Source organism: Apodemus sylvaticus, chromosome 9, assembly GCF_947179515.1.
Source record: "Apodemus sylvaticus chromosome 9, mApoSyl1.1, whole genome shotgun sequence".
NCBI classification, from domain to species: Eukaryota; Metazoa; Chordata; class Mammalia; order Rodentia; family Muridae; genus Apodemus; species Apodemus sylvaticus.
The window spans coordinates 49,515,688-49,532,152 of NC_067480.1; the positions used below are offsets into that span (position 1 = coordinate 49,515,688).

At 42.0% G+C, this 16,465-nt stretch overlaps 1 protein-coding gene across 1 annotated transcript in view; it reads left to right on the forward strand.

Annotated features, from left to right (window-relative positions):
- The first annotated feature begins 46 nt into the window (after positions 1 to 46).
- Positions 47 to 16,465, forward strand: part of Mdh1b (malate dehydrogenase 1B) — a 30,424-nt gene continuing 14,005 nt past the window's right edge. The window contains exons 1-7 of the mRNA XM_052193423.1: positions 47 to 68; positions 3,603 to 3,715; positions 7,429 to 7,563; positions 7,741 to 7,883; positions 9,215 to 9,711; positions 12,583 to 12,724; positions 15,040 to 15,203. Of these exons, the coding sequence (XP_052049383.1) occupies positions 47 to 68; positions 3,603 to 3,715; positions 7,429 to 7,563; positions 7,741 to 7,883; positions 9,215 to 9,711; positions 12,583 to 12,724; positions 15,040 to 15,203 (1,216 nt within the window). The remainder of the gene's footprint in view (positions 69 to 3,602; positions 3,716 to 7,428; positions 7,564 to 7,740; positions 7,884 to 9,214; positions 9,712 to 12,582; positions 12,725 to 15,039; positions 15,204 to 16,465) is intronic.

Genomic DNA, 16,465 nt, shown 5'->3' on the forward strand with positions numbered 1-16,465 from the left:
GGAAACCGTGACGCCATGGTCCCAGTTTCTAGATCTTCTAGAAATCATGGCCAAATTTGTGATCGCGGGTGAGTGCTTCTCCAGTAAGCCCACAGATCGTTTCCCCTGGGTGTTCGTCAGCTTTGTTGACTGGATTCTATTCTTCATCCTTTAGACGAATCACCTCAGGCTTTCTAGGCATTCATTCAAAGACGCTTGATAGACAGTGGCATTGTGCCAAGATCTGATGAGAAGTGGGAACAAGTTGGGAAAAATTCTCACCTCTGCCCTTGGCGAGTTTTAATTCCCACGGGGGTACAAAACGTATAAGGAATTACTTTGATCTGCTGTAATCCATGTAATATCAGACGACTGCACGGGCCTCTGCAAGGTTGGTGGGATGGGAACACAAAGGGTGGATGGAGAGAAGGAACTAACTAGAGAAGCTGTTAAAGGAACCAACCTCTAGATGAAGGCAAACACTAGAAGAGCTGTAGTCTAATGGGGGACCTGGATGTGTGAGTATAGCAGGGCCTGGGGTTAGAATTACAAAATATAAACTAGACATTTAGTTTAAAGAAAAAAGTTTGAACTAAATCTTGAACACAATGAAAATTTAGGTAAAAATAATGTAAGAGTGTCAATGAGTCTGCATTTTTGAAAGGCCTTCTGGACAGCTGGAAGCAACACTACTACTTACTGGGACAGGACGCATCTGTTTCCTCTTTCTTACCTAGTTTTTTGTTGTTGTTGTTGTTGTTGTTGTTGTTTTTAAAGATTTATTTATTTCCTAGCACCTGTGTCAGGAGGCTCACAACCACTGTAACTCTAGATAGGAGATCATATTATCTCTCCTGGTTCCTATGGGCACACTTGAACGTGCACACACATACACATGCACACACACACACACACACACACACACACATAGTCATACTTTATTTACATACATGTAAATAAATAATAAAATACATCTTTAAAAAATAAAGATGTATTTTATTATTATATGTAAGAACACTGTAGCTGTGTTCAGGCACATCAGAAGAGGGAGTCAGATCTTATCACAGATGGTTGTGAGCCACCTCATGGTTGCTGGGATTTGAACTCAGAACCTTCAGAAGAACAGTCAATGTTCTTAACTGCTGAGGCAACTCTCTAGCCCCTCTTACCAAGTTTCTTAAAAGAGCTCCCTGCTGTTCTATCTTTAGCCCTTCTTTCCACTCAGTCTGGCTTCTTCTTTTGCCTTCATATACAAACTATTTTGACCACAGTCACAAAGGATGTCTTAGATTAAACTATTCATTCTTATCTTAGTTGAACCTCTTTGTTACATACAATTGGCATTTACCATCTCTTTGGAAGTACTTCTTTTGTTTCACTATACATTCAGATGAATTTTTTTTTCTGAAAGTCTCTTGGTACCCAAGAGCTGGAGTGCAGTGTTTTTAAAAGCAAAAACCACAAAGACAGTTATTTACGTCAAAGTTAGATGAGGATCAGCATATCCTTGAAACATCCATTGTTGGTAAAGCAACTATTATTTCAGACATAACATGACAATTATTTTTAACTAATGCCTTCTTTAGTCATTTTAGTTTAATTATTTTGGTTAAAACAGCTGCACCATGGTTAAGGCCATGGAAATCTCAATGGGTTGCCAAGAGAGACACAACCATTGTGGGGAAAGGGAGAATTGTTTAAGCAAACACAAAGTGGAGTTGAAACAAGATGGCATTGCCTTAGTCATTTCAGAATAGAATCCAGCTAATCCTGCTGAGTGCCCATGATTCATTCAGGAAGAGATGTTAGAACACAGGAAAGTGTCGGCATCTGGATAAGGCATAATACCTGAGCTAGGAACACAGACTACCCCTTGAAACCAAGGAGCTTGGCAAGAAAAATATACAGATAAGGTATTAAATTGTGTGCCTTGCAGAACAGTGCAATTTAAGGGATCGATGAGGGAACAGAAACTGAAAAAGTGCAGAAAATACTAGCCAGAGATGCAGAAGGGAAGCCTGTAGAGTATCCCACCATAGAGATGCATCCAGGATTTACTCTACTGGAAATGGGCAACCATGATAAATGCTACCGGAAATAAAGAAGAGAGGATAAAAACACTACTCATTGTATTAAGGACCTGGTGGCTCTTAGTCACCTTCTAAGAAATTGTGTGGAATGCTAGATTATAGTGGGATAATAAGTGAATAAATGTAAGAACAATGGATGGCAAGGATATAAGAAGTTTAAAAGGACCATCTAGACAGCAACAGCTGGGGAGAAGAAACATGGGCTTTTTGTTTCTTAGGAAGGAGAAGCTGAGGTTTAAGTGAAATGCCTTTAAATATGCTCGAAAGGAGACACTAGAAACAGAAGGAAGAGTCTAATGGGGCAGGGAGAACTTGCTCAGCAAGGTTTCCAAGAAGACAGGCGGTGTGGGCTTTAGAGCATAACTGGAATCCTCTTCCTCTGGAAACCTCTGTTCTTTATATCCACCTCGCCATCACCATCTCAGTGGTGCCTGGGCAGAAGGAGCCCGGATCCAGAACAGGCAGGTAATTGAGACCATCTTGGGTGCAGGGCTTTTATATGTTATTTCCCAATAAAATGGACAGGATCATTAAACGTGAACCAAAACGTGAGTCTGAAGTGATTAACAACGGATTTGAACTAGATAGAGAGGCTTCTCCACAGAGAGGTGTTGAGAAGGAGTGGACAGAGGACTCTGTGAGGCAGCAGGTATTGCGCTTAGCCTGTCCTCCTAAACTTCTGGGAAATCCATCCCACTTCTGGGAGAGGGGGATTCGCTTCCTGTGTACTCCTCAGTGCAGGGGAAAAAAAAAGAATGTACATCTAACGTTCTCCATCGTCACCTGCACATCAGACTGGACATCAGATGCCCTGCTAATTACGTCTTTCCGCATGCACCGTGTATTCCTATTAGTGCGTTAGTGCGTTTGTCTGAATTTCTCACCCATGGTTTCTCTCCAATTAGGCCAATCCAAAAATAGAAATTAGGCCGGATTCTTCCTTCTTCCTCAGCTTCCTCACAATTCACACACCAAATATTTCCACCCCTTACCTCACACTTGACCTTTGAATGCTATTACTTTTAACATGAATTTATTTGTTTTACATGGGGGAGTACAGAGGTTAAAGAATAATCTAACAGGAGTGTATGTCCTGGAGATAAAACTCAGATCTTCAGGCTTGTTGGCAAGTGCCTTTATCAGTTGAGCTATCTCAGTGGGCCCTTGAGTGAATGCTAATGAATGCTTGAGTGAATGCTAATGAATATCTCACTGTTAATATCTCACACTTAAATAGTATGCTATAACCTCTGATGTGGTCCAGCAGAGTACAAGAGGAAAATGAATATTTAAAACATTCTCCTTTTTCTACAAAATGTTATTGTGTACGATTCTGATCTATAAAATATATCTTATTTTTAGTAATATAATAGAAATTACATGTTTGTGTTAAAGAATTTTTTTCTGTAGTTTTCTTATAAAATTATAGCCCTGGTACATCCTCTAAGCATATGGTTATAATGATAAGACCCTCACAACCTCATGGAAATTTGTGTGTTGAAAAGAAAGCAGGGCTAATTTGAACTCTTCTAGGTAAAGCCAACTGTCCATATTATGCTAAGGCAGAACTTCTGGCAGACTATTTACAAAAGAATCTTCCTGACTTTCGGATTTTTAAGATCACGCAACATCCTGACACGTGGGAGGTAAGAACTGTTAGAGTTGTTAAATGCATTTACACAAGATAAAGTTCTACTTTGGTGAAATACTTACTAGTATATCATGTCAGTTTGTGAAGATGACTGGTCACATATTAATGATATTTGAATATTGGTAAAATGAGTCCTTCCTTGTCTTAAGACATAGGTTTTTGCTAATACTTAAGAAAAAGTATTATTCTGCACTAAGTGGAATAAATGTGCTGATTCCACACCCAAGCCCACCAAGAAACCAGTTGGTACTGCCCGACTTCTGAGGGTGAGGTCTCACTGGAAAGTGCTTTCTGGACATGCTGAGAAGGAATGATGGTGAAGGCAGCAGTATTAGGTCGGGGCCCGGTGAGCTGAGCAGAGGAGTCTGGAGAGCATACAGTGAAAGTGTGTTAGGGATCCTCTCAAAGGGAGTCCATGCTGAGGAAGAGGAGCTGAGCCTTTATATTGCTGCATCAACCAGTCACCTGATGTGGACTGCCCCAAAGAAGAGGGCTTAATCTTAGTCAAGAGGAATCCCTTTAGCTGAGGTCAGTCCTAAAGAAAGACTCAGCAGTTGGATTCATTGGCTTGTACTCTCTCTGGTGACTGAGGGCACTAACTAGTGCCTTGTTTGGAAGAGGGAAGGGACCTGGACTTTTCATGAGTATCGGCTACAGTCTGCCTACTGTGCCTCTGGAGCCGTGTGCTCCATTAAGTAAATTCACACCATCTGGTAAGAGCTCTTCTGGGACTCATATCAGGATCTTTCCCTGGGAAAACTCTATTAGAGGAAGGTTTGCTAATGAACCGCAGTCCCCACTGCACTTAGTTTCAGAGCCAAGCTGGCACTCAGTTCTCCTCACTACCATCCATTACAGGTCTCCCCCTTCTGCTCTCGGCCACTTGTTAGGTGTGATGACCTACTTCTGTGTATTTAAGAGATGTGAGCCTCAGTCCCTTTTCAAGACATGGCTATTACACGTTACCTTGTATGTTCAGAATTGAGCCAGAGACTCATGGCCGGTGACCAAATGATAACCTAGATGTTAAATATTTTTCCTCTGGGTAGCAGCTGTCGTACATTCTCCTGATGAGCGCACCCCGTTACCCTTGCCCGAGAAGTAGCTTCTTTCGCTGCCTGCTGCTCTCGCATCTCACCGTGATCAATGTCAGCTGCAGCTGAAAGGTGCAGTCTTCTGCTAGAACTGTTCCTCTCTGGAAATGTAAAGCCTTCCAACTCAGATAGCCTAGGGAAAAACCATTAAAAAAGCTAAAAGAGCTTGAGAAACCATAAAATACTCTAAGAGGGCTCCTGAGAATGGTGGTGAACAGAGTTCTCTTAATTCTGCCCCCTTGATTCCTGAATGCTAAGTAGTGTATCTAATAGAAGACAGCACCACACTGATATATAATACGTTTTACAATTTGAAAGAGCCATTCCCTTCTATGTGTTAGTCTTCCGCCTGGTGTCTGCAGCATTGCTGGCCTGCCTTGATCCTCTATCAAGCTCTGTGTTATATATAACGGCAGTATATCCCGTACTGACATGCTCAGTACTGTCCCTCTATTCCTATACAGTGATCCCCTTGGTTCAAAGATGTGTGCAAGACCTAAACTGTCAGGTTAAACGTTTTGTAACTGGGTGGGCAGGGCTTCTGCTGAAAGCAGTAGAAGCAGGAAAGACCATTCCTTACCCAGAACATGTTGAATGCAATCTAGACAAATCATTTTCCTTTACATTGTGGAAAGAATGCAGTATGTCATCAGTTTTCCGGAGAGGCACATTGATGTCCTCAAAAGATGGTGGTATTATAAAGTGCCAGCACTGGCCTTTGTTGCTGATATACTGACCATTCAGCAGCAGTAAGAACTATCTCGGCTTTTCGACTAGAGGCCTATCCTCTTGAATTACTGCCTCTTGTGAGGCTATTTGCCTATGGCTTCCCAGGTTATCCTACCTGTGGGGTTGGTTAGTATTACTCTAAAACAGATGTTTTCTGATAAGCATTTGAGTATCCTTTGCACTTGACTATCTCAGTTGGTTCCACAAATGTTTTCTTCTTCCTTTAGTGAATTTCTTGTAACTTTGATAAATAAAGTATAGCTCAGGCCCCTTGAGAAAACGTTGTTGAGTAGCAATTTAAACAGATTTCCATAGTTCAATGCCTACTAGCTTTTTAAATTTGTGTGTGTGTGTTTACTAATGTAGTTAGTTGGTTTGTTGGTTGGTTGCTTGTTTTGAGGTGAGGTATGCAAGATAATATCTTGCATAAGTCAATTCTTTGCTTCAACTATGAGGGTCTCAGAAATAGAACTCAGTTTGTCAGGCTTGGTGGCAATCATTTTAACCCACTGAGTCATCTTACCAGCCCTCCACTGCCCTATTGACCCCTTCTTCCACTATCTTTCTTGGCTTATTTGTCATTTTTACATTATCTGAGTCATCACTTTCTCCAAACTTCTGACTGCCCATTTAGTAATACAGTACCACTGTATTCAAGGGTCCCCACTAGAGTATGGCCTCCTAAATTGTAGAAGAGTGAGTCACACTGATGACGTTACCCTGCCCATCTTTATGTTCTACTCCTGGATCAGGACTCTGAGAATTCAGTCCTAGACATATTCCCCCAGCTGCTGATAGACCATTAGCCTATTCTTGTTATAGTCCTTTAGTGTAGATCACATTCTTCCTCCAGCCAAGCTATGCAGTGATTAGAGGGAACACATTGGAAATCTCAGTCTTCCTGCTTTGGGATAAAATAAAACATGGACTTCTTCAGCACCTCAAGAAATAGAGTTGACTTGTGAGATGGCCTTAGCATACATGCCTCCAATGGTTTGACTCTAGGACTCCTCAGCTGTACCTAACTAACAACAAAGCTGTCCCTCACCAATACTCAGATCTTATCATTGGAAATCTTGGTCTACCCAAATCAGATAATGGTAGCATATATTTTTTTTCTGATAAGTATGATGAGAATATCAGATGGATAACTTTTAGCTCAGCAATTAAGTCGAAGTCATAGAGGAGTTGGTAAGCAGGGGGAGGGGGATGTGATGGGGTTTTTTCAGAGGGGTAACGAGGAAAGGGGATAACATTTGAAATGCAAATAAGGCAAATATGTAATAAAAATGTCTAAGTCATAGAAGCCATAATCATAGATTTGAAAAGCAGTATCAAAATTTATGTGACCATAAAACTAGAAACAACTCATATATAATAAAAGTTGGTGTTTTTCTTTAAAAATCAGCCAATTCAAAAGACATGGCCTCTCCTTAGGTTAAACACATGCACTCCAGCAAAGAAGCAAGTTCCTACACTTTATTTGGCCATTGGACCTGGAGAATATTTCTTATTTATTAATTTGTTGTTTGTCTCATCATTATCTTCTTTCTCTCATCCTCTCTTTCTCTCTTTTTTCTTTTTTGTTCTTTCATTTCTTTTATTAAAACAGAGTCTCACTGTGCAGCCCTGGCTGGCATGGAACTCACAGGAATCCACCTCCCTCTGCCTCCACAGCGTTACAATTATGTATCATGAACGATCATACTGTTGATGCTATTTTCTAGTTTATATTTTACCACTTGATGATATATGAATGTATCATGAATATACTTTTAAATGCAAACTTTAAAAAGCTATTACTCTGTTGTTTAAATCCTATAAGATCAAACTGAATTCTTGGACAGATTAAATAGATGACGTTTATTGGAGGCTTTCCCCACAGGATTGGCTGGAAGATGTTTGTGAAAGGAATATGTGGGACCACAGAACCTCCCCCATTATCTGGAGAGAGTTGCTGGATCGTGGAGGCAAGGGCTTGCTTTTGGGAGGATATAATGAGTTCCTGGAACATGCCCAGGTATTGGATTGCATTGCTTATACATTCAAACATGCCATTCCCTTAACATTATTTTATATTTCAAACTCTTGCCTTCCAAGCCATTCTGCCATCTTCTTCCTAGTCTATTTTCTATTCTGGCTTTGGTATAATAATGATCTAGTCTCTGAGCTTGAGTTTGTCTTTTCTGGTATTTAGCTTTACTATGGTGTCACTTCCAACATGACGACAGAGTTGATGATGGTCATCGCTAAAGAGAACATGCAGACACATACAGAACAAGAGTTGGATAAAGAAAACATGAAAGATCTCATCAGTCCCTTGCAGGTCTGGATTGCCAGGTGGGATAGTCAAGCCCCAGGATTTATGAGCCTGAATTTTTATTTTTAGAAAGGACGATGAAATTGGATTAAGTTCATGATGGATGGATACCTAAGCAGGTTCAAAAATATGTGTGTGTGTGTGTGTGTGCGCGCGCGCGCGCGTGCGTGTGTGTGTGTGTGTGTGTGTGTGTGTGTATGTTTGTGTGTGTGTGTGCATGTGTGTATTCACACATCTGGCTTGTACATAGTTATAAGTGCATAGTTATGAGTGCTTCTGTGTGTCCAGCCTCCAGCATCCATCCCATGTGATTTACATGCATACATGTCTTCACACACAATCTAAAGCAACGGTCCTGGGTTTGTCCCCTCTGATCATTGTTCTCTCTGCCCCCCTCCACCCCACATGCTGGCTTTTCTTGGTTCTTCCTCCTGTACTCAGAGCTGTCTGCAACCCAGATCCCCTCTGTTTCCTCCCTTTTTCCTTCTCAAGGGCACTCCTCCTCCTCCATGTTATCTTCACTGTCCCTGCCTCTCCTTGCATCTCCACCCTCTCTCTTTGATGTTCTTTCTCTCTGTTCTTCCATCCCCTTCATAGCCCCTACACTGCCCTCCTCACTGCATGTGTGAATCCTAACACATACCTGTTTTGAGGAAGTATATATTACTATGGAATACTACGAACCCTGAAAAGATTCTGAAATTACACTACACATGCCCATGAACAATAAAGCCCTGAACTGGGCATCCCCATAGTGCCTTCCCACACCCAGAAAGAGTAATAAAAGTTCACAAATGCATTTTCCAACCTCCCCACAGTTGATTGTCACTAAATAGAAGATCAGGGTACATTCAGTTTCAAACAGAGCACACAACCTTTGCTTATCCTAGCCATTCCTATAAGGGTTTTCCCTTGTGAGAAAAGTAATCTGTCCCAAACTAAAGGCATTCATTAGTAGATACAGGTATAAAAGACCATGGCTAGCTGAAGCAAATGCCTTTGTCTTTTTCCGAGAGAGCCTGAGTTCATAAACAGAACAGTCTGATGAGGAGCGTTTCTATGCTGATTTTTTTTTGTCTTGTTTTCTGCATGTGGGAGAGCTCTTTTATTTGAAAAATCTAAAGTACCAGTACATTTTTATTTGATGCTCTCATCAGATGCTGAGATGGAGTGGGTAGTGAGACTTTCCTGTTCTGATTTGGATTCCTAAGCACATCTGTTCAAGTGTGAGACTGCTCATGTGAAACAGTGACTCACCCTGTGGAGCACACGCGGCAACATTGGTTAAGAATAAAACGCTTAACTGGGATGGGATCTAACCATTTTCCATCCAACTTTTGCATTTAAACAGTGCAGGTACTTATGTGTGTTGCCACTTAATTCCCCTCTTGCTGAGTGGGGAAGTGTTTGGGATGCACTCGGAGATCAGCCTGACCCTGTTTGACCAGGAGAAAAGGGAAGACTGCCTGAGAAACATAGTGATGGAAACCCAGGACTTGGCCTCGCCAGTCCTCCGCACTGTCTCCTTCTGCACTACGGTAAAGGAGGCCTTCCTTCAGGCCCAAGTCATCATCATCCTGGACGACAGCACAGATGAGGAAGTGTACAGTCTGGAGAGCTGCCTCCGAAGCAAGGTGCCAATGTGCCGCCTCTATGGTTACCTGATAGAGAAAAATGCTCACAAATCTGTCAAGGTCATCGTGGGAGGGAAAACCTTTGTGAATCTGAAAACAGCTTTGCTGGTGCAATATGCCCCTACCATCGCAAGCAACATCGTTGCAGTGGCTCTCGGGGTAGAAGGCCAAGCAAAAGCAGTGCTGGCCCGAAAGATGAAAACAACTTCAGCCAGTGAGTGAACTCCTATTGGTGTCTTGCTTGTGTTTTGAAACATGGGTTCAAACAGTGGAGAGAGAATGCTAGGTTCTCCAGGATCATCCTGGATGTGTGACATAAATTAGGAGCAATGGATGGACTCAGCGTGGTCCTCCCTCATTCAGGGGATGCCACTTAGACTACCCCACCCTCCCTGCCCAGCTTTTTCCAATATGAGTTATGTGATCCAGCTTAACTCATAAATGCAGGGCAGCGAGAAACTAGCAATAATAAATAGTAATAACCTAACAAACCAATCATAGCAACATACAGTAATGAAAAGTGATCTACAAGTTATGCACTGATTATTTTTGAAATTTTCCCTATCATATTTTAAAGTCCAGGACTGGGACAGCAGGTCAGTGGAAGAACTCTTGCCTAGCATGCATGGGCACCTAGGCTCCATCTCCAATGCCTCTGCACCGTCCCTAAAATGAAAATGTGTGCAGGTAATTGAGCTGTGAGATAGAATGTGAAGTTGCAGAAAAGGGGGCAGCTGTGCACACTTCTTTTAATCTACTCTTATGACTTTGTCTTATAAAATTAGCAAATATTCGTTGTAATAATTTTAAACCTAATACCACATTTTTCCCATGATACTAATAGGGAAAGTAGTGTATGATGTTTTAAAAAGTACCAAGGCCAAGTTAGAACAGCTTTGCCTCCCTTCCCACTTATGTGACTCTGAACAGTCAGATTGCTGTGCCTCAGAGCTTTCAAAGCAGCGACTCCCTCCTAGAACTGAGGCAAAGATCCATTGAGATAGTGTAGTAGTTACTTTACTAGTGTTGAGACAACAACAAGTAAGACAGCTTTTTAAAGAGACGATTTAAATGGCTTGCTTACAGTTTCGGAGGGTAAGTCCATGACCAGCATGGTGGGGAGCATGGCAGGAGGCGAGTGTGGCATTGGAGCAGTAGCTGAAGGCTTACATCCATAAGCAAGAGGCACAGATAGGGAAGGGAGGGCACTTTTGAAACCTCAAAGACCACTCCCAGTGACAACAAGGCCACACCTCCTAATCCTTCCCAAACAATTCCACCAACTGGGTACAAAATAGTCAAACATATGAGTCTATGAGGGCTATTCTCATTAAATTCATCACAGACAGTATTTCTAAAATGCCCATAAGAGATACCTGCTGCAAGAAAAAGTTTAGAAAGAGATTAAACTTATAATATATAATTAAATTTTTGTTATTGATCTTCCTATTGGTAGATATCAGAATCAAACAAAAGAAAGACTGGATCACATTAGCATATTTTATCTCTTAACATCCTTAGCAGTGGTCCTTTGTGTCCTTACAAGAGCATCCATGAACGTGGATGTGTAAGCATTCTAGAAACAAACGTTGGAGACAGTAGATGTGAGCTGACAGTAGTCTAAGCCAATGCAGTACAGGATGAGGACCTGTCGTAGCCAGTGCCGTTATCCACCTCTTTACAGAAAAGCTCAGAGTACTTCTGTCCTCCTGCATACAGCTTCAGCCTCTTACTCTAAAGGTTAGTTTAATAGTCATCTTACTACAAAAGAACAGACAAAAATTTAATCTCCAGGATTTTATGTAAATAGATGTGTTAGCTAGTTAGGTTTTTTTTTTTTTTCCAACTTGACAGTAGCTAAAGTTATCCCAGAGGAGGAAACCTCAACCGAGAAAATGCTTCCAGAAGAGCAGACTGAAGACAACACTGTAGGGCATTTTCTTAGTGAGTAGTTAATGTGAGAAGACCCAGGCCATTGTGAATAGCGTCACCCCTGGGCTGGTGTTCTGGGTGTTATGACAAAGTGGGTTGAGCAATCTATAGGTAGCAAACCAGTAAGCAGCACCCCTCCAGGGTGCTCCTACCTCCAGGTTCCTGCCCTGATCTCCTTCAGTGATGGACTACTATGTGGAAGTGTAAGACTATCCCGATAGCTTTGGTCATGGTATTATCATAGCAATAGTAGTAGCCCTAACTAAAATAATAGGTAAGTGAGTAAATAAATAAAACTCTTTTTTAAATTGTGAAAAAAAACTTCTAGAAAATCAACAATTGCAGAATCACATTAAACACCCATCTTTATTTTCTCCAACTCATGTTCTTTACTGTTTTCTCACTTCCCACCATGCCCATTCTAGAATGTTGTAGGGCAAAGGGATGGTTTGTTTCCTCCTAAATCTTGTTTCTAAAGGTACCTCCCATGAAGAATACCATCCCTATGGTTTTACAAGAGATGAAACCTGACCAGAGAGTTATCATCTATACACAGTTCTATTCCAGCCCAGAATCCAAAGTGTCTTGTCAAAATCTAAACAGTTGAAACTCTTTCCCTTGGGGTTGGGTTTGCAGAAACATCTCAGTTCGTAAAATGTCAGGTGTGACCATGAGCATCTGTAGCATAGCACACAGGAGATGGGGACAAGCAGATCTCCAGGCCTCTCTGGCCAACCAGTCCTGGTCCTTTCTTAGAAGATACAGTGGAGAGTGATGGAAGAAGACTCCCAATGCCATTTCTAGATTACACATCCGCATATGGTCATACACTGTGTGTGTGTGTGTGTGTGTGTAAGGGGAATGAACTTAATAGAGGCACAAACGATACAATTTTCACTAACAACTTCCACGGCAGTTCCCTTAGTATTCAGTGACTTACCCATCCAGCACACCATTCACAAGGCATGAATTACCCCATGACTGCTAATGACTCCCAATAATTAGGGAGGTGAATACCAGCGTTTGCACAAGTTAAAGAGCTTGGACATCATTGGATCAACCCTAAAATAAATGTACAGACTAAGCATTGGATCTAAATACATTTTGTATTGATGAACTTTATTTCAATAATTTCTGATTCTGTTCTGCACAGGCATCAAAGATGTGATAATCTGGGGCAATATCACTGGAAATAACTACGTTGATCTGAGGAAAGCAAAAGTTTACAACTATGAGAGCGCTGTTAGGGGGCCACCTGGGTATTATCACTCTGTGTTAAGCTCAATTTTTGACAGGTATAGTATATTTTCTAAGTGAAGTATACTAACATTGTGAAATAGATGAATAACAGTTGTAAGCACCTGCCAAGCCCAGCATGGCCCTGCTGGAGACAGAGTAACTAGGTTCCTGCCCCTGGGACAGGGCCACCCTTTGAGCCTCCCTGAGAGTTGATGGCTGCTGTGAATGTAAAGCTTGTTTGTATAATTATATAAGTTCACGCTTCTCAGAGGAACGTCCTGTCTGTTAATGTTAATGACTGCATGACAATCAGACAGCATGAGTCCAGGAGGTGAAGATGTGGCTAATGTCTTAGCAAAATGGTGAACCCTGGGACCTTCAGGACAGCCCTTAAGGTTTTGGAAAAGAGCTCTAAATACATGAATTCAAAATACATATAATTTCTCAATATGCAAAATATAAGGATGTAATATGAATTATGAGGGGCTTCATGAACCTCTAGAAACAAGGCAGATACACATGAATCAGTTTCTCAGAAAGATACAAAGGCAGGCAGATTCTAGAGTTCAAGGTCAGCCTAGGAAAGAGGGGGGTTAGGCCCAGGTGGGGTAGAAATGGTAATTTCGGGATAGGGTCCCACCCAGCTAGATTAACAGAGGCAGGCAGATGTCTGAATTCTTTTGCAATGTTAAAAGAAAATGTGTGCTTGCTGTTTCCTAAGAATGAAGAGGCTGGGATCATGGGATGCTGATTCATAGGATAGTCGAAAGGAAACCTGGAATAAATAACTGAATTTATCTATACATAAAAAACTGGGCTTTTGGTCTGCGTGAGATAAGATAGCCAAAAAAAAAAAAAAAAAAAAGACAGCAGTTCTTTAGAATTTTTTCTCTAGAGCTGTCTGGAGATCTCTGGAGAACAACATAGCCCTTCAAGACTCTTTTCTTAACAGGATCTTTGACTTGGTCAGAAGATCCAATAATTTTTATAGCAGCTTTTCTAACTTTGGTCAGAAAGGCCATGATAGCATATCCAGATAGCTTTTAGAATTTTTACTAGTAGAAAGAGCTTTCTCAACCAGAGAGATTTTAAAATAGAAAGAAAAAAGGTGTCTAGAGCAGAGCAGAACACACACACACACACACACACACATAGAGACAGACGGCAGACAGACAGACAGCAGGCTGGAAAACCACTTCAGCAGAACCTAGGCCACCAGCTTGGACCCATGATTTGACTTCAAGTCCTTCTTTTCACTGCTCTGAGATACCCTTCATGTCAGCACCCTTCTCCGTGCCGAGGCTGGTCCTTGGCAAGCACCACTAAAATATTTTGTAAATTTTGCACAAAAAATAACCTGCATTGTTTATATACACATTTTTCTGTGCTTTCTATTGAAGAATCAGAAAAATCCACGCATAGTAGCTAGTTAGGCCCACCCCCATCTGATTTGTTTTAAAATTATGAATTTTTATTTTCCAGGCTATCCTGAAAGTACTTTGTAGATTGTAGCCATTAACTCTAAAGCAGATATACACAAAGCAAATGTTAATGTAAAGACAGGTCCATAGCCAAGGAGAAAGGAGCTGAAGCATTTGTGGGAAGAGGAGTTAAGCTGGTGAGCAGACTGGGTCAGGTAGACCATTAAGCCCCAAGAGAGGCAGGTCTGAGAAGTGGGACATCCCAGGTTGGAATTCTGTCACCATTACTTATTAGTTGTGTGACTTTAGCAAAGTTACATCAAATTGGAGCCCCACCTTCTTCAATAATAGAATGAAAATGGTGGTGTGACCAGTTCCATATAGAATAAAAAGGGAAACAAACAGATTACTCCGGGCATTGCGACGAGGCAGAAGAGGAGCAGGCAGAGACCCCCAGAAGCACTTCTGCATCCCTGGTCCAGGTCCCAAGTTGCAGCTTTTTCTTTTCCTTCATCTTTTATTTCCTCCCCCTCTCCAGATCACAGGAATGTTATCCTAGCACAATCTGTGCTAGGCCCATCTCCTAAAGCCCACACTCAAACTTACTGCTCGCAGAGGGTCAGGGTTGCAGGTATCTGAGGCAGTCCTTCTCATCCAGATGAGCTCTTCCTTGAATTCACACTCCAGACCATAAAACATACTGTCCCAAATCTCAGTGTGAACCATTCACTGTTTAATGAACATGTTTGATTTTAAATGAAGGATATGACTGGTCCCAAAAAAGCATCTAAATATAATTAATTATTTGTAATGAAAGATATTGCGACTATAACCTTTGGGTCTCCTTGCTGTGTAAGTGGTGGATAAAGTTCCGTGTTGAGTTCTAGGGCTCAGAGGACCTCCTTCCATCCCCCTCTCTATTGTGAAACTGTATGTTTCTTTTTGTGCAGAGAGTGGATAACGAAAGAATTTGTGCAGACGCTTCAAAACTTGAGCAGCACTGGAAAGCAATTTGGAGGCATTTTGGCTGCACACAGCATAGCCACCACCCTGAAGTACTGGTATTATGACTCACCACCTGGAGAGATCGTTTCCTTGGGTGTAATGAGTGAGGGTATTGATTCCTATCCTGTAAAGCCCTATTTAGATCAGAGCTTGACCTGTAAGCTGCGTACATTTCAGCAGTGCCACAATGCATGCACGCATTTATTCACTCAGTTGTCCATTCAAAAATCCAGCAATATTTATTGTGAATGTACTAGAAAGACAGACAAGGGATTACACTTGGCTTCACGCTTCAGAAAATGTACAGCGGGGGTGAAGGAGGGCCAGCTCTCTACAAGTTGTCTTACAATGCTTTCTCGCTGTGTCCGGCTGAGAAAGAGAAAAACCAAATGCACTCACTGCAGGGAGCAGGAGGAGTCAGAGTAGGCTTTGTGGAGAGAAGGCATTGCAAGAAGTCTCCAAGTGTTTGATGTTGACCTGGAGGGCCGGCGTGGGAGAGCACTGAACACCAAGAGCGAAGACTCAGTCAGGATCTGGACATGCAAGGAGACCCAGGCTTTAGGAGAGCAGATAGCATGGGCAATAGAGAAAAACTGATGTCTGTCAGCAAACACTGCAGAGATGTGATGTGAACTAAAGACTATGCACAAGTCTTCCAGCCTCCTTAAAACTAGGGAATGACAGAGGCTGCTGTCGTATCTTCGATAGGTTCAACCACAAGCAGGTGTTGTTTGTTTGTTTGTTTGTTTGTTGTTTTTTTAGCTCTCATCAGTCGTGTTCACTCCCTGATCCTCAGCCTGTGGCTCTCTGCTGAGTTCTATCCTTGGTTGGACAGCAACATGGCCATGTGGGTGGCATGCTGTCAACCCAAAGTACAGACAGCAGCCTGAACCAATCAGATCCACCTCCTGCATCCCTTGTTTAATAACAGTGTCACAGTCTCCTCCTTGTCCCAATTTCAGTGCACCTCAGAAACGTCTTCAAACAATCCACATTATGAGAATTAACCTCTGTCTCTCTTCTATGTTCACACAGCATTTTGGTCCTCTCTCAGACAGAATACTCTTAATTGTAGCCACCGGTGGCTACATTCCTTCGAGTTCCCTGGAAGGAAAGCTGGGGTTAGGAAACAGGGTGACAAGAGAAACATGGAGCCGACAAGTTTTCCTGCTCAAGGCTCAAAGTTTAATGGGGGTCTCAAAATATATATAGGCGGGGCAAGACCCTTCCCCAAATTCCAGAATGTGTCCTGGGGAACTGGTTTGGCTGTTCGTTGGGCATTGGCTCCACCACTTCGGCAGTTGGGCGGGTCACCTGCTTAATTCAGGAATTCATAGACCTGGAGGAACAAAGAGGGAGTCACCTTCACTC